The following is a 16938-nucleotide window of genomic DNA, read 5'->3' as shown; positions in this document are numbered from 1 at the left end:
GGGCACCAAGGCCAGCGGCAGGGTGGTGCCAGGCAGGGCCGGGCCCGGGCCGGGCGGGGAGCGGGTGACTCAGCGGGGCCGCCCCGGGCCCCCCCCCGAGGCCCTGCCCCCCCCCCCCCCCCGACCCCCCCCCCCCCCCCCCCGGGCCGTCCCGCCCCCGCCGTGCCTATCCCGGGCGGCGCCGCGCCCCGCCACTGCCCCGCTCCGCGCCGCCCGGTGAGTACCGGCCCGGTCCCGGACCCCCCGACCCGAGGGACACCCCCAAAATCTTCCCCCCCCCCCCCCCCGCCCCCCGGGTCCTGCACCCCGCTCTACGGGGGGGCCGATCCTGCACCCCTCATTTTGGGGGGGAGCCCCCAGGTGGGGTGGTGTTGCCCCCAATCCTGACCCCCCCCCCTTTCTTAGAGGACCCCCCCCTTTCTTAGAGGGAGCCCCCCAATCCTGACCCCCTCATTCCTAGAGGGACCCCCCCTTTCTCAGAGGGACCCCCCCCATTCCGCCCTTCCCATCGGGAGGACCCGATCCTGCCCCCCCCCATTCGAGGGGGGCCCAATCCTGCACCCCCCTTTAGAAGGGGCTTCCCTCTCCCCACCCTCTACCGCGGGCACTCCCCCCCCCCCAGTATCCCATAAAGTTGGGGGGGCACTGGGGGGTGTCCCCCCCCTCCCCCGGAGGCCGCAGCCCCCCCGCAGCGCTTATGCCCCTGGGGGGGTTCAGCCTGGGCTGGGGCGTGCCTGGCGGGGGTCCTGCGGTGCAGAGGGTGCCCCCCCCCCCCATTTTTCCCCAAGGGCTGGGCTGGTTCCTGTTCCGGTGGCGGGCAGCTCCTGGGCCACGCCGCAGCCCGCGGGGGGGTCCCCAAAACCAAGCCTGGACCCCCCCACACCACCAAGGGGTCCCCTGCAGCTCAGCTGGGAGTGGGGGGGGGGTCACGGCGGTGGTTGGGGCACCCCAGCACCCGCTTGCTTCCCCCCAGATCTCTGATCTCTGCCTCCCTTCCCAAAACCGGGGGGGGGGCTGCATGGGGTGTGTCCCCCCCCCCCCATGAGTTGTGGGGAATCCAAGGGGGGGGTGCCGAGCCCCACCCAGGGAGGAGGCACCAAAACGCCCCCGTGACTCAGCCAGCCCATGACGCCGGGGTTCCCTAGGGTGCCCCACGGCCCGGGGGGGGGGGAAGTGGACGAGGGGGGGGGACACCCGCAGCACGCCCCCCCCCTCTCCCCCCACCCCCGGCCCCACCCCGCGGCCGCTGCCCGGAGCTGAGTCACCCGGGCGGAAAGCTGCGGGTGTGCGCTGAGCGCCGCTGTGCCCCCCCCAGAGCCCCCCAGAGCCCCCCCGGAGCCCCCCAGAGCCCCCCCGGAGCCCCCCCGCAGCCATGCCGTCCCAGATGGAGCACGCCATGGAGACGCTGATGTTCACCTTCCACAAGTACGCGGGGGACAAGAACCACCTGAGCAAGGAGGACCTGCGGGTGCTGATGGAGAAGGAGTTCCCCGGCTTCTTGGAGGTGAGCGGGGGAATAATTGGGGGGGGGGGTGGGGGGTAGGAATAAATCTGGGGGGGGGGTGGGGGGTAGGAATAAATCTGGGGGGGCCCAGCCCTGGAAGCGGGGTGACGGGGCCGTGACCCGGCTCTGCCGTCCGCAGAACCAACGCGACCCGATGGCGCTGGACAAGATCATGAAGGACCTGGACCAGTGCCGCGACGGCAAGGTGGGCTTCCAGAGCTTCTTCTCGCTGGTGGCCGGGCTCACCATCGCCTGCAACGACTACTTCGTGGTGCACATGAAGCAGAAGGGCAGGAAGTGAGCCCCCCCGGCGCGGCCCCGGCCCCGCGCTCCCGCCGGACCCCAATAAAGCTGTTTTGTACTACACCGGGGCTGCCTCCTTCCTTCGTGTCCCTGCCCCCCCGGGGTCCCCGTCTCCTTCGTGCCCCCATCTCACCACCCCTTCCCCTTCGTGCCCCCATCCCGTCACCCCTTCCCCTTCGTGCCCCCGTCTCACGTACAGGGCCGTATGGAGGTCTGTATGGGGCGGTATGGGGGTGTAGCGGGGTCTGTAGGGCCCACAGAAAACCAGAGGGGTGGGGTGGAGGCTGCAGGGGCTGTACAGGGCTCTATAGAGGATCTACAGAGGTTGCACAGGGGTATAGTGGGGGGTCTACAGGGCCCATACAGGGCTGTATAGGTATATAGGTGATCTGTAAGTGCTGTGGAGCTTTGTGCGGAGCTGTACAAGTCACCTATAGGGGCCGTACGGGGCCGTTAGGAGCTGTGCAGAGACATGCAAGGCTGTACAGGCGTCTGTGAGGCTGTATAGGGTGGCTGTGGTGCTACCGAGAGCAGCACAAGGATATATAGGGGCTGTGTGGGGCCATATAGGGGCTGTGTGGGGCCATATAGGGGCTGTGTGGGGCCATATAGGGGCTGTATGGGGTCATATAGGGGCTGTGTGGGGTCATATAGGCGCTGTATGGGGTCATATAGGCGCTGTGTGGGGCCATATAGGGGCTGTGTGGGGTCATATAGGCGCTGTATGGGGTCATATAGGCGCTGTGTGGGGCCATATAGGGGCTGTGTGGGGTCATATAGGCGCTGTATGGGGTCATATAGGCGCTGTGTGGGGCCATATAGGGGCTGTATAGGATCATATAGGGGCTGTATGGGGTCATATAGGGGCTGTATAGGATCATATAGGGGCTGTATGGGGTCATATAGGGGCTGTGTGGGGTCATATAGGCGCTGTGTGGGGTCATATAGGGGCTGTATAGGATCATATAGGGGCTATATGGGGCCATATAGTGGCTGTACGGGGGCCCAGAGGAGCTGTACGGGGCTGTATGGGGTCCATAGGGCCTCTCCGGGGCTGCACAGGGAGCCCGGGGGCTCTGGGGGGCTCTGCAGGGGACCTCCGGGGCTGTGTGGGGCAGGCGGAGCCGCGCGGGGCCCCTTGGGGGCAGCACAGAGCCGTGCAGGGCCGTGTGGGCCCCCCCCGGGGAGGCGTGGGGCCGCACCGGCCGCCGGGGGGGGCCCGTGGGGCTGTGTGGGGGCTGTGTGGGGGCGGGCGGGCCCCCGGGACCCCCCCCCAGGACCCCCCCCCCCCCCGGGCCCCGCAGGCGCCCCCAGGGCGGGGCAGGGGCGCGCGGGCACAAACGGAAGCGGCGGAGGCCCCGCCCCCTCCGGGAGGCCCCGCCCCCTCAAGGAGGTCCCGCCCCCTCCGGGAGGCCCCGCCCCCTCCGAGAGGCCCCGCCCCCTCCGGGAGGCCCCGCCCCCTCCGGGAGGCCCCGCCCCCTCCGGGAGGCCCCGCCCCCTCGCGGTGACGTAGCGCGGTGGGCGTGGCCCCGCGGCCCAGCCGTCGCCGCGTCCGGAGGTGGCGCAGCGGCGCGGGCGGGGCGGGGCGGGGCGGGGCGGGGGGCGCCGAAGGTCGCGGGGTCAGGGGGCGGCGGGCGCCGCGCTGACCTTTGACCCCCGACCCGCCGGGGGCTCCGCGGAGCGGGGCTGACGTCACCGCCGCGCCCGAGTGACGTCAGCAGCGGGTCTCCCCGAGCGGCCGTGACGTCACCGCCGGCGCCATGTGGCGGAGCCGCGGCGTCGTGGCTCGGGCACTGGGGGCACGGGGACGGCCCCGGGGCACGGGCACAGTGAGTGGGACGCGGGGACACGGGGACACGGGGTGGGGACACGGGGACACGGGGACGGAGGGACATGGGGATGGGGGACGTGGGGATGGGGACAGGGGGATGGGGACAGGGGGATGGGGGACGTGGGGACAGGGGGATGGGGACAGGGGGACACGGGGACATGGGGCAGTGACACGGGGACACAGGCTGGGGCCATGGTGTTGGGACATGGGATGGGGAGCACAGGTCCGTGGGCTGGGGACATGGGATGAGGACATGGGGACGTGTGGGGACGTGGGGACATGGGGTGGGGACGTGGGGACATTGGGCGAGGACGTGGGGACATGTAGGGACATGTAGGGACGTGGGGTGGTGACACGGATACGTGACACGGGGACGTGGGATGGGGAACGCAGGCCCATGGGGTGGGGACATGGGGACATTGGGCGGGGACATGTGGGGACATGGGGTGGGGACGATGGGGTGGGGACACAGGGACATGGCACAGGGACGTGGGGGCGTGGGGCGGGGACAAGGGGCAGCAACCGGGGCACACGGGGTGGGGACAGGGGGACGGAGGGGACGCCCCGCTGGGGACTCACCCCGAAGTCCCCGTGCTCCTCGGAGCCGGAGCGTCCCCAGGGCCGGACCCGCTGTCAGCACCGCTCCCCCCACGTGTGTCCCCGCGCCCCCCTGTCCCCGTGTCCCTGTGTCCCCATGTCCCCGTGTCCCCGTGTCCCCGTGTCCCCATGTCCCCGTGTCCCCATGTTCCCGTGTCCCCATGTCCCCGTGTCCCCGTGTCCCCGTGTCCCCATGTCCCCGCGCCCCCCTGTCCCCGTGCCCCCCTGTCCCCGTGTCCCCGTGTCCCCATGTCCCCATGTCCCCCCGTCCCCCTGTCCCCGTGTCCCCGTGTCCCCGCAGGCGCGGTGCTCGGGGCCGGCGGCCCTGCAGGACCTGGCGGTGCCCAACGGCAGCTGGAGCGCGGCGATGCGCGAGCACTACGAGCGCCTCCTGCGCCGCACCGCCGACGGCTCCTGGCGCCGCGTCCCCTCCTACCGCAACGGCCTCGATCACTTCCCAGGTGACAGCCGCGGGGTGACGGGGCCGGGAGGGGGGGGGGTGTCCTCCAGTCCCCGTCGTCACCGTCCCCGTGTCCCCGTGTCCCCAGCGGCGGCCAAGCGGGGGACGGGGACGCGGCTGTTCCTGCGCAGCACGGACACCGAGGGCGCCGGCTTCGAGTACGTCACCTTCGTGCACGGCGCCGGCAACCGCGCACTCTGCCTCTGCCAGCCGGGGCCGTACCTCGAGGGCCACTCCGGGTAGGTGCCGCCGGTGCCACCGCCGCGTGCCCCGTCCCGTCCCGTCCCGTCCCGTCCCCCCCCCCGACCGCTCTCCCCCGTCCCCGCAGCTTCATGCACGGCGGCGCCATCGCCACCATCATCGACACCACGCTGGGGACCTGCGCCCTGGAGGCCGCCGGGAGCGTGATGACGGCCAAGCTCAGCATCGACTTCCTGGCGTGAGTGGCACCCCGGGGACACCGTGTCGGGGTGGTGGTGTGTGTGTGGGGGGTGTCCCGGTGCCCCCCCCCGCCGGCCGTGACCCCGCGCGCTGTCCCCGCAGCCCCGTGCCGCTGGGCTCCGTGGTGCTGGTGGACGGCGGCGTGGACAGGCGCGACGGCCGCAAGATCTTCCTGTCCTGCCAGGTGCGTGGCGCCGCGGGGGACACGCTGCACGCCGAGGCCACCGGTGAGGACGGGGGGCACCGGGGGGACGGGGACACCCACACCCCCGTCCCCGTCCCCTCCCCACAGAGCGCCCCCACCCCCCCGGGTCCCCGTCTCAGGGTGATGCCGGGTGGCAGGCAGGAGAGGGCGCCAGCGCCCCGCTGCCACCCGCTGCCACCCGCTGCCACCCGCTGCCACCCGCTGCCACCACCACGCACCGTAGGGCTGGGGGGCAGGGGTCCCGGTGCCCCCCCCCGCCCTGCCAACCCCCCCCCTCTCTCCCGCAGCGCTCTTCATCCAGCTGGATGCCGCCAAGTCCCCCCCGGCCACCTGCCTCACCCCGTGACGCCGTGGCCCCGCTGGCGGGGGGGTGGCCCCCGGGTGGCCCCGTGTCCCCTGTGTCCCCCCCCCACCCCCCCCCGCCGGTGGCAGCCCCCAGATCAGAGCGCTGGCAGCCAACGACATCCTCGTCTCGTGGTGCTTTTGTGGGATTGGGAGGCGTCTCCCAGGGGGTGGCACTGCGGGACCTGTCCCCAGCCCCATATTGTGTCCCCGATGCCCTTCCCCTGTCCCCGTCCCCAGCCCCGTCCCCAGCCCCATCCCCAGCCCCGTCCCCAGCCCCGTCCCCAGCCCCATATTGTGTCCCCGATGCCCTTCCCCTGTCCCCGTCCCCAGCCCCGTCCCCTGTCCCCGTCCCCAGCCCTGTCCCCAGCCCCATATTGTGTCCCCGATGCCCTTCCCCTGTCCCTGTCCCCAGCCCCGTCCCCAGCCCCATATTGTGTCCCCGATGCCCTTCCCCTGTCCCTGTCCCCAGCCCCGTCCCCAGCCCCGTCCCCAGCCCCATATTGTGTCCCCGATGCCCTTCCCCTGTCCCTGTCCCCAGCCCCGTCCCCAGCCCCATATTGTGTCCCCGATGCCCTTCCCCTGTCCCTGTCCCCAGCCCCGTCCCCAGCCCCATATTGTGTCCCCGATGCCCTTCCCCTGTCCCTGTCCCCAGCCCCGTAGCCCCATATTGTGTCCCCGATGCCCTTCCCCTGTCCCTGTCCCCAGCCCCGTCCCCAGCCCCGTCCCCAGCCCCATATTGTGTCCCCGATGCCCTTCCCCTGTCCCCGTCCCCAGCCCTGTCCCCAGCCCCGTCCCCAGCCCCATATTGTGTCCCCGATGCCCTTCCCCTGTCCCTGTCCCCAGCCCTGTCCCCAGCCCCGTCCCCAGCCCCGTCCCCAGCCCCATATTGTGTCCCCGATGCCCTTCCCCTGTCCCTGTCCCCAGCCCTGTCCCCAGCCCTGTCCCCAGCCCCGTCCCCAGCCCCGTCCCCAGCCCCATATTGTGTCCCCGATGCCCTTCCCCTGTCCCTGTCCCCAGCCCTGTCCCCAGCCCCGTCCCCAGCCCCGTCCCCAGCCCCATATTGTGTCCCCGATGCCCTTCCCCTGTCCCTGTCCCCAGCCCTGTCCCCAGCCCTGTCCCCAGCCCCGTCCCCAGCCCCGTCCCCAGCCCCATATTGTGTCCCCGATGCCCTTCCCCTGTCCCTGTCCCTGTCCCCAGCCCTGTCCCCAGCCCCCGTCCCCAGCCCCATATTGTGTCCCCGATGCCCTTCCCCTGTCCCTGTCCCCAGCCCTGTCCCTGTGCCCCCATCCCAGCCCCGGCCCCCAGCCCCTGCCCCCCGCCCCGTGCCCCTGTCCCAGCCCCGTGTCGTGCCCCCAGTCCTCGTCCCTGTCCCCATCTGCCCCCCCCCTCCCGTCCCTGCCCCCCCCGTGTCCCCCCCGTGTCCCCCCTGTCCGGGGGCTGCGGGAGGGGCAGGGGCAGGGCGCCGGGGGAGGGGGCGCGGTGGGCGGGGCCTGAGGGGGTGGGCGGGGTCATGGCGGGGTGGGCGGGGTCATGGCGGGGTGGGCGGGGTCATGGCGGGGTGGGCGTGGCCTGGGGGTGTGGGCGGGGTCATGGCGGGGTGGGCGGGGTCATGGCGGGGTGGGCGGGGTCATGGCGGGGTGGGCGGGGCCGGGCGCCCCCCCCCCCCGTGTCCCGCGCTGCGCCCCGGCCGCGGCGCCCCCCGTGGACCCCCGGACACGGACACGCGTGGCCGCCCCCCCGCCCCGCCCGGCCCCGCCCCCGTCGTGGCGCCCCGCGGCCCCCCCACGGGCGAGCCCCGCGCGCCCCCCTCGCACGGCGGGGTCCCGGCGGGGGTCCCACGGACGCCCCCCCACGCGTGGGCGCTCCGGGGCCGCGCGGGTCCCACGGGCGCCCCCCGCAGCCCGGCGGGGCGGGGGGGTCCCGACGCTCCCCCCCGGGGCCGGGGGTCCCGGCTCCCCCCGCGGCCGCGTGCCCTGGGGGGGGGGAGGGGGGGCGTGGGTCGCGCGTGGCCGCGGCCCCCCCGTGGCGCGTCGGGGTCGGAGCGGTCGCGGGGGGCTGGGTTGGGGCCACCCGCGGCCGCTCCCCCCCCCCGTGCCTCAGTTTCCCCCCCGCGGCGCCGTGGAAAGTCGGAAATTTCCAGTGCGTGGGGCCGGGGGGGGCAGGATGCCGGGGGGGGGGGGGCAGGATGCCGGGGGGGCCCCGGCGCCCTTATAACGCCCGGCCCGCGCCGCCCGCGCCGCCGCCGCCGCCATGCGAGGTAGGGCCCGCGCGGGGGGCTGCGGGCGGGGGGCGCGGGCGGGCCGGGGGCTGCGGGCGTGCAAGCGGCAGGCAGTGCGTGTGCAAGGGTGTCGGAGCGGGTGTGCACGCGTGGAAGGGTGGGCGGTGTGTGCACATACGTGTGTGCACATACGTGTGCGTGCACGTACGTGTGCGTGCAGGTGGGAGTGTGGCGGAGCGGGTGCTGTGGTGTGCAAGCACGGGGGGTGCGCGTGCAAGCATGTGCAAGAGGTGGGTGCTGGTGGGAGCAGAGGTGTATGCATGCAAGTGTGGAGGAGCCTGCAGGAGTGAGAGTGTGTGTGTGTGTGTGTGTGTGTGTGTGCAATGCACGGGGTGTGCATGCGTGGGTGTGGGTGTGGAGGATCGTGCAGGGTGTGCGTGTGCGTGTGCAAGCAGGTGAGAGCAGGCTGGTGAGCGTGCAAGGAGGTTGGAGCACGGGGTGTGCAAAGGCGTGTGGTGTGCATGTGCGTGTGCAAGAGGGTGGGCTTGTGAATGTGTGTGCAGATGGGTGTGGGCATGCGTGTGCAAGCGTGTTGGGGCAGGTCTGTGCGTGTGCAAGCGTGTAGGAACAGGAGAGGGAACGCGTGTGCACGCAGTCCTGCAGAGCAGGCGTGTGGGGGCAAAGCTGGGGGGTGGGCACGCGTGTGCACAGCTGTGAGCACGCAGGGTGTGCACGTGTGTGTGTGCACACGTGGGCACAGCACGGTGCTTGTGCAAGCAGGTGGGAGCATGTTGGGGGGGGGGTGTGCACACTGAGTGTGCCACACGGGAGCATGGATGTGCGCAGGGGCAGTGTGCAGGCGGGCGTGTGGCTGCAGCCGTGCGTGCGTGTGTGAGCACACGTGTGTGTGCAGATGCATGGCAGCATGCACGGGAGCGTGCACATGCGTGTGCAAGCAGGAGAGCACCGTGAGCCACCAGTGCCCCGTGTGCACGAGCGTGCTGCGGTGTTGCACGGGTTGCGCAGCTCACACGAGCGTGTCGGCACACGTGACACCCCGACAGCGTGTTCCGGGGCACGCTTGGCTGTGCACACACACCAGGCTGTGCGCACGCGTGTGATGGCGTGTTGCCACTTGTGCATGCGTGTAGCTGCGTGTGCACACGCATTGCAGTGTGTCGCCGCCAGCACACACGTGTGAAGCGTGTGCACGCGTGTTGGGGGCTGCACGCGTGTCGCCGCGTGTCCCAGCCGTGCGGCGGCCGCCGGCAGCCCCCTCCCCTCCCTGCGGCGGCGGCGCCGGGCGCCCCAGCACCCCCAGCACCCATGGGTGCCCCCCGCACCTGCGGGGCCGGGCACACGCGCGTTAGATGTGGTCGGTGCCAGCAGGTGCGTGGGGCCGGCGCAGGTGACGGGGACGGGGACGGGGACACGCAGGTGGCTCCGGGCAGCAGCCGCAGCCTCGCACGGGCGCAGAGCCACCGCCACCGCCACCCCCCGGTCCCCGCCGCCGTCCCCGGCCACCCCCCGGTCCCAGCTCCGTCGGCACCGGGGACACCAAGGGTGCAGCTCCCCCGACTCCGCGTCCCCAAGGGGGGCCCCACGTCCCCACGGGGGCCCCGCGGCCCCACCGGCGGCCCCATGCCGGGGTTTTCTCCGCCGCCGCCGGTGCCACCCCCGCGTCTGGCCCGGGGCGGAGGGGACCCGGCCGCCGCCACCGCTGAGTCAGCGCCCAGCGGGTGGCAGGACCCCCGCCGGCGGCGAGGGCACGGGGGTCCCGTGGGTGCCGTGGGGGAAGCCCGGGGGGGTCCCGGGGCTCCGGGTCCTCGCCCGAGCCACTTCCCGCTGCGTCACGGCGTGTTGGCCCGTGCCGTGACGCGCCGGCCTGTGCCGTGGCGTGTTGGCCCGTGGCACGGCGTGTTTTGCCGTGACGTGTTGGGCTGCGCTGCGGTGTCGGGGGGTGGGAGCCCGGCCCCAATGTACCCCCCCCTTCACAGGGTCACTGGGTGCCCATGGGGACCAGAGCGTCCCCATGGGGCTGGTTGGTGCCAGCGGGTGCTGGCGGGGCTCACTGGGTGCTGGCGGGGCTCACTGGGAGCTGGTGGGGCTTACTGGGAGCTGCTGGGGCTCACTGGGTGCTGGTGGGGCTTACTGGGAGCTGCTGGGGCTCACTGGGTGCTGGCGGGGCTCACTGGGTGCTGGCGGGGCTCACTGGGAGCTGGTGGGGCTTACTGGGAGCTGCTGGGGCTCACTGGGTGCTGGCAGGGCTCACTGGGAGCTCGTGGGGCTCACTGGGAGCCATCGGGTCCCCATGGGACTAACGGGTGCCTGTAGGGCTGCTGGGTGCTGGTGGGGCTCCATGGGACTGCTGGGTGCTGGTTGGTGCCTGGGGGGCTGGTGGCCACCAGCGGGTGCCCACAGGGCCACCGGGTCCCCCACGGGGCCCATGGGTGCTCCTGGGTCCCCACAGGGCTCGGCAGGTGCCGGTGGGTGCCGGTGGCACCGGCGGATGCCAGCAGGTCCCCGTGGGGCTGGCGGGTCCTGGAGGGTCCCCGCGGCGCTGGCGGTGCCGGTGGATCCCCGGGGTGCCGGGGGGCACCCAGGGGTGCGGGGAGCAGCGGGTGCCGTGGGAGCAGCGGGTGCAGGCGGGTGCCGGGGGGTGGGCGGCCGGGCGAGACCTCGTCGACCTCTCGCCGGCGGTTCCCGGCAGGAGCGGCACCGAAACGGCGCTTCCTGGCAGCCGCCGGCACCGTTGAGTAATGCGGGCGCCGGGCCCGGCTGAGTCAAAGCCCCGAATTCCCAGGGCCCCTCCGGCCGCCGCCGCCGCGGGGGTCCCGGTGCCCAGCCCCGGATGCGAGGGCGGCCCCCCCCCGGCCCCAAAACTGGGTCGGGTGGAAAAAGCCGACGAAGCGGCTTCGGCCCCGGGAGGAAGAGGTGTGCGTGTGCGTGCGTGCACCGGCGCCCAGGAGCGTGCACGAGCCTTGGCGGGCGCGTTCTGGTGTGTGCAAGCGTGCGCAAGCGTGTGTGTGCATGTGGCAGCGTGTGCAAGTGCGCGTGACAAGTGCATTTGTGTGCGTGTGTGTGCAGGCACAGGCATGTGCACGCTTGCACAAGTGCACGAGCGCGCACCAACTTGCAGGAGCGTGCACAAGCATTGGCAGGTTTGCCCAGCACTCTGCAAGTGTGCACAAGCGTGTGCATGTGTGTACCAGCGTGTGCGCGTGTGCGTGACACGCACAAGCATTTGTGTGTGTGTGCGTGCAAGCACGGGTGTGTGCAAGCTTGCACAAGTGCACGAGCATGCGCCAGCTTGCAGGAGGTGTGCCTGGCTCTGTGAGCGTGCACACGCGTGTGCAAGGTGTGAGGAGCAGGCACGCGGGTGACGAGCTGGTGGCCCTGGGGGACCGGAGCCGTCCCCATCGCCCTCGCCGGGCTTTGGGGCTCCGGGTGCTGCTAACGAGGCCTCGCTAACGAGCTGCGATCCCGGTGCCTGCGCTGGGGGCTGGCAGGGGCTGGGGCTCCCCCTGGGGCTGGGGTCGCGTCCCCCCCCTCCCCCCCGCAGTGTCCCCTTGGCTCTGGTGTCAACAGGGCTGGGCCATTTGCCCCCCCCAACACCCCCAGCCCCAGTGTCCCCCATCTGTGGTCCCCGGGGCAGCCTCTGTCCCCGGTGTCCCCACCCCTGGTGGCTCCGGTGTCCCCCACCCCGGTGTCCCCCGTCCCTGGGGGTCCCCATTCTTGGGTGTCCCCATTGCCCACCCCAGCGTCCCCATCCCCAGCGTCCCCCAACCCCAGCGTCCCCATCCCCGGTGTCCCCATCCCCGGCGTCCCCATCCCCGTGTGCCCCCGACCCCGGCACCCCCCTCCCGTCCCCCCTCTCCGTGGGGCGCCCCACGGGCGCAGCGGGGCCGTGGCGGGCGGCGGGCGCCTTCCTGCGAGGTGGGGCCGTGTCCCAGTTGTGGCTTCGCCGGCGCTCGCTGCCGCTGCGGTTTCGGCAGCCGCCGGCCCCGGGCACCCCCGGACCCCCGCGCCCTGCAGGGCCCACCCTGGTGGGGACACGGGGGGCACCGGGGAGCCCATGGGGGGGGGTGGGGAGTAGGGGCATGGGGGGGGGGGCAGAACCCCTCGGGGACATCCGAGGCCATGGGGGGGCTGTGAGAGCCAGAGGGGCCGCAGGAGCCCTTGGGTGCCACGTGAGGCCCTGGGGTGACACGTGAGCCCGCGAGGGACACGTACTCCTGTAGGGACACGTACGCATATAGGGACTGCGGGAGCCCGTAGGGACCGTGGGAGCCTATAGGGACTGTGGGGGCCTATAGGGACCACGGGAGCCTGTAGGGACTGTGGGAGCCCATAGGGACCATGCGCGTTCCTCTGGGCAGCGAGCGAACCCGTAAGTGACACGTGAGCCCTATGGGGCCACGGGAACCCGCAGGGCGAGGCGAGGCCGTGGGAGACGTGAGCCCGCAGGGAGCGCGGACGGCCACCGCGGCCACGTGAGCCCGCGCGGTGACACGCGCGGACCCACGAGGGACACGTGAGCCCGGTGGGGACACGTGAGGCCCTTGGGGACACCGGAGCCTACGTGGGACCTGCGAGCTCGCGCGGGGCAGCTGAGCCCACAGGGGCTGTGGGATCCCACAGGGGCCGTTGGATGCCAAAGGGACCCCGTGAGCCCATAGGGGCCCTGTAAGCCCATCAGGGCCATGGGACCCCACTGGGGCCCTGTGAACCCAGAGGCACCCCGTGTGCCTGCTGGGGACGCGTGGCTCCCCGTGGGACGCAGGAGCCCCAGGGAGCGCACTCGGGCACCCAGGTGGCACGAGGGGGCCTGTAGGTGGCAGGCGGTCCTGTGGGTGAGCCCGTGGGGACCCCGTGAACCCAGGGGGGCCGTGGGCGCCCACGCGCTGCCTCCCGCCCGCAGCCCACATCGAGGTGATCCCCTGCAAGATCTGCGGGGACAAATCCTCGGGGATCCACTACGGCGTCATCACCTGCGAGGGCTGCAAGGTGAGCGGGCTGCGGGCGCGCGGGGGGCACCGGGGGCGCTGGTGGTGGCGTGGCGGTGCCCCCTGGCGTGGCGGTGACCCCCGGCGTTTTTGGTGACCCCCCCCCCCCGTGGCGGTGCCCCCCGGCGCAGGGCTTTTTCCGGCGCAGCCAGCAGGGCAGCCTGAGCTACGCCTGCAGCCGCCAGCAGAACTGCCCCATCGACCGCGCCAGCCGCAACCGCTGCCAGCACTGCCGCCTGCAGAAGTGCCTGCGCCTCGGCATGTCCCGCGACGGTGGGTGACCCCCCCCCCCCCGCGTGCCGCACCCCCCCACCCAGCGGGGGGCACCCCCCCGTATCGCTGGGTGCACTCCTTATAGCTGGGTGCACCCTGTATAGCTGGGTGCCCCCCATCATAGGGTCCCCCCCACTGCTGGGTGCCCCCCTATTGCTGGGTGCCCCCTCCAGCACCACTCCCCCCCCCCGACCCCCCCTGGGGCCCGTTTGCCAGCCCCGGGAAGGAGGCGGGGGGCCTGGAGGCAGCGGGGGTCACGTGCATGGGGCTGGAAAGCCGCGGTGCCGGGGCTATGTGGGGCTGGGGGTCGTGGGGGGGCACGCGCCCACGCACCCACGTGTGTCCCCGCGTGTGTCCCCGCGTGTCCCCGCAGCCGTCAAGTTCGGCCGCATGTCCAAGAAGCAGCGGGACCGGCTGCACGCCGAGGTGCAGCAGCAGCTGGAGCAGCGGCAGCGGGAGCGGGCGGCCCAGGGGGGCGCTGCCTTCGCCCTGGGGCTGCCGGGGTGCTGCGGCCACCCCCTGCCCCCCGCAGGCACCCCAGGGTGCCCCGGGCCCTGCGAGGGAAGGGCCGGCTGCAGCCCCGGCACGGAGGCGGAGGGCGAGCGGCGGGAGGGCGCCACGCGGGACCGGGACCGGGACGGGGACGGGGTCGGGGACGGGGACAGGGACGGCCCCGACCTGTGCCCGCGCCCCGACGTCGGCAGCGGCCTGGAGTCGCCCATGTGCTCCGGGATGGAGATCGGTGAGTCGCCGGGCTGGGGCTGGCACCCGTGGGTGCCACAAAGTGGTGGCACATGTCCCTGTCGCCCGTGGGTGCTCGGTGGTGGTGGGACCTGGCCCCATCACCCACGGGTGCTCGATGGTGGTGGGACCTGGCCCCATCACCCACGGGTGCCACGAACTGCTGGGAGCCGGCACCCACGGGTGCTCGGTGGCGGGGCAGCCGGCCCCGCGGGTCCCCGTGGGGGGGCTGCCCCCAGCCGTGCCCCCCCCCCCCCACCGTCCCGGTGCCCGCAGAGCTGCTGGCCCAGGACGTGCTGCGGTCGCACCGCGAGACCTCGCAGCCGCGCGCCGAGGAGCTGCAGCAGCGCCGCTGGGACACCTTCAGCCGCGAGGAGGTCTGCGCCTACCAGAGGAAGGTGAGACCCCCCCTCCACCCCGGGGGGCGCTGGGGGGGGGATGCGGGGGGCGCTGGGGGGCCGTGGGGTGACGGAGGGGGGCCGCAGCCCATGCAGGAGATGTGGGAGCGCTGCGCCGGCCGCCTCACCGAGGCCATCCAGCACGTGGTGGAGTTCGCCAAGCGCCTGCGCGGCTTCATGGAGCTGTGCCAGAACGACCAGATCGTCCTCCTCAAGGCTGGTACGGCCCCCCCAGACCCCCCCCCAGGCCCCCCAGAGCCCCCAGCACCCAGGGGTGACTCGGTCCCTGCAGCCTGCGGCGGGGTGGCCCCGAGGGATTGGGGTGGTCCTGGCAGGGGGGGGGGGTGGTGGGTGCTACGGGGTGCTCTGGTCCCAGCGGGGTGGTGGGGAGAGCCCCCAGGGGCCATGGGGACCCTGCTGGGGAGGTGGCGGTCCCCAGGGTCCCAGTGGGGAGGTGGCATCCCCAAGGGACCCCCTGGGGAGGTGGCAGTCCCATGGGTCCTATCTGGGAGGTGGTGTCCCCGAGGGTCCCCCTGGGGAGGTGGCAGTCCCCAAGGGCTGCTGCCACAGGGGCACCCCCCCCCCCCCAAGCCGCACTGTGGGGCCCTGGCTCGGGACCCCCCGGTGCCACCGTCCCTGTCCCCGTCCCTGTCCCCGTCCCCGTCCCTGTCCCCGTCCCCGTCCCCGTCCCCCCCGCGCTGGCAGGCGCCATGGAGGTGGTGCTGGTGCGCATGTGCCGGGCCTTCAACCCCGACAACCGGACCGTCCTCTTCGAGGGCAAGTACGCGGGCACGGAGCTCTTCAGGTCCCTGGGTAGGGACGGGGACACGGGGGGGACGCGGAGGGGACGCGGGGGGGGACCGTGCCCCCGGGGGGGGGCCGCTGACGAGGGCTCCCCCCAGGCTGCCACGAGCTCGTCGGCTCCATCTTCGACTTCGCGCAGAGCCTGTGCGCGCTGCGCCTCTCGGAGAGCGAGGTGGCCTTCCTCTGCGCCATCGTCCTCATCAACGCCAGTGAGGGACCCGCGCCCCCCAAACCCCCCTGGCCTTTGCCCAAATCCCCGCCCTTTTGTCCCAAAGCGGGTGTGGGGGGGGGGGCACCACGGCCCCACGCGGTCCCTGTGGGGTCCCCACCCTGCGGCTCCCTGGGCCTGGCCGGGCACCACTGCCGCTCCCAGCCCCTGTCCCATCCCTGTCCCTGTCCCTGTCCCTGTCCCGTTGTCCCCATCGCTGCGCTCGTCCCACCCTGTCATGGTCCCAGCGCTGTCCCCATCCTTGTCACCAGCCCTGTCCCCATCCCAAACCTGTCCCTGTCCCTACCCTGCCCATCCTGTCCCTGTCCCCATCCTTGTCACCAGCCCTGTCCCCATCCCAAACCTGTCCCTGTCCCCATCCTTGTCCATCTCCAGCCCTGTCCCCACCCTGTCCCTCTGCTCACCACATCCTGTCCCCATCCCCGTCCCCATCCTCGTCCTGTCCCTGTCCCCACCCTGTCCCTGTCCCCATCCCACCCCGTCCCCATCCTTACCCCGTCCCTGTCCCCACCCTGTCCCCATCCTCACCCTGTCCCCGTCCCCCCCGTACCCCCCCCATCCCCCAGTCCCCGCCTGCCACCCACGTGCCGGTGCCGTGTCCGCAGACCGCCCGTGGCTGCAGGAGCAGGCGAAGGTGGCGCGGCTGCGGGGGCGCCTGGAGGTGGCCTTCCGCCTGCTGCTGCGCCGCACCCACCGCGAGGGGCTGCTGGCCAGGGTGCGGGCGGGGGCACGGGGGGCACGGGGGGGCACCGGGGGGGGCACCAGGGGGGCACGGGCATGGGGGTGTCGTGGGATGTGTGTGTGGGGGGGGGTGACACGGGCATGAGGGGGCTGGGGGGTGCTATAGGGGGGTGCTGGGGGGCATGGGGGGTCATTGGGGGGGGGGGAACGTGGTTGTGGGGGGGCGTCCTGGGACATGGGGCCTTGTGGGGGGGGTCAGAGGGGTGCCACGGGACGTGGGACATCGTGGGGGGGCCATAGGGGGGCCAGAGAGGTGCTGTGGGGGCGCCCTGGGACATGGGGTGTGATGGGGGGGTCAGAGGGGTGCCGTGGGGGGGTGCCGTGGGACACGGGGGGGTCGTGGGGGGTGCCCCGGCCATAGCATGGGCCGCGGGACGTGGAGGGGGCCACGGGGGTTCCACGTTGCCAGGCCACCGGGGCACGGGGGGGTGACATGTGCCGTGTCGCGGTCACCCCACGGGTGTCGTCCCCCCCCCCCCGTGACACGCGTGCCCCCCCCCAGCTGCCGCCCGCGGGCCGCCTGCGGGCGCTGTGCTCGCAGCACGTGGAGCAGCTCCAGGCCTTCCGCCGCCTGCACCCGGGGGCGCTGCCCGCCGCCTTCCCCCCGCTCTACCGGGAGCTCTTCGCCGCCGACGCCGAGGCCCCCGGCCCCCGCTGAGCCCCCCCCGGGACCCCCCCGGGACCCCCCTCCCCCGGGGGCTGCGCGGGGGGGCAATAAAGGATTTGGGGGGTGAAATGGCGCCGCCGTGGGGTTTGTCACGCGTGGGGGGGGGGCGTGGGGGGCCGGGGGGCTCAGGGGGGCACTGGGAGGACCGCAGGGGGCGGGCCGGGAGGGCGCGGGG

At 73.4% G+C, this 16938-nt stretch overlaps 3 protein-coding genes across 5 annotated transcripts; all 3 read left to right on the top strand.

Moving 5' to 3' along the window:
• The first annotated feature begins 170 nt into the window (after nucleotides 1-170).
• Nucleotides 171-1870, top strand: S100A10 (S100 calcium binding protein A10). Of its 2 annotated transcripts, XM_066985945.1 has the most exons (3): nucleotides 171-216; nucleotides 1347-1504; nucleotides 1644-1870. In XM_066985945.1, the coding sequence occupies exons 2-3, from the start codon at nucleotides 1373-1375 to the stop codon at nucleotides 1803-1805; spliced, it is 294 nt and encodes a 97-aa protein (XP_066842046.1). In that variant the 5' UTR covers nucleotides 171-216; nucleotides 1347-1372; the 3' UTR covers nucleotides 1806-1870. The 2 variants fall into 2 exon arrangements, with proteins under 2 accessions (XP_066842046.1, XP_066842045.1); XM_066985944.1 differs by lacking the exon at nucleotides 171-216 and having other exon boundaries at nucleotides 1319-1504.
• Nucleotides 1871-3349: 1479 nt separating this feature from the next.
• On the top strand, nucleotides 3350-5805 carry LOC125181688 (acyl-coenzyme A thioesterase THEM4-like). Its single transcript, XM_066986202.1, has 6 exons — nucleotides 3350-3636; nucleotides 4537-4696; nucleotides 4784-4934; nucleotides 5024-5134; nucleotides 5239-5363; nucleotides 5629-5805. The coding sequence occupies exons 1-6, from the start codon at nucleotides 3568-3570 to the stop codon at nucleotides 5685-5687; spliced, it is 675 nt and encodes a 224-aa protein (XP_066842303.1). The 5' UTR covers nucleotides 3350-3567; the 3' UTR covers nucleotides 5688-5805.
• A 2050-nt stretch (nucleotides 5806-7855) lies between these two features.
• RORC (RAR related orphan receptor C) lies at nucleotides 7856-16832 on the top strand. Of its 2 annotated transcripts, XM_066986128.1 has the most exons (10): nucleotides 7862-7943; nucleotides 12826-12911; nucleotides 13042-13183; nucleotides 13557-13925; nucleotides 14201-14322; nucleotides 14410-14542; nucleotides 15028-15135; nucleotides 15225-15335; nucleotides 15961-16070; nucleotides 16599-16832. In XM_066986128.1, exons 1-10 carry the CDS (start codon nucleotides 7937-7939, stop codon nucleotides 16752-16754), a joined length of 1344 nt encoding a protein of 447 aa, XP_066842229.1. In that variant the 5' UTR covers nucleotides 7862-7936; the 3' UTR covers nucleotides 16755-16832. The 2 variants fall into 2 exon arrangements, with proteins under 2 accessions (XP_066842230.1, XP_066842229.1); XM_066986129.1 differs by lacking the exon at nucleotides 15028-15135 and having other exon boundaries at nucleotides 7856-7943.
• The last annotated feature ends 106 nt before the right edge of the window (nucleotides 16833-16938 follow it).

The sequence above is a fragment of the Anser cygnoides genome, chromosome 33 (assembly GCF_040182565.1).
Source record: "Anser cygnoides isolate HZ-2024a breed goose chromosome 33, Taihu_goose_T2T_genome, whole genome shotgun sequence".
NCBI classification, from domain to species: domain Eukaryota; kingdom Metazoa; phylum Chordata; class Aves; order Anseriformes; family Anatidae; genus Anser; species Anser cygnoides.
The sequence above is the reverse complement of the archived record's forward strand: the minus strand, read 5'-3'. Positions and strand labels throughout refer to the sequence as shown.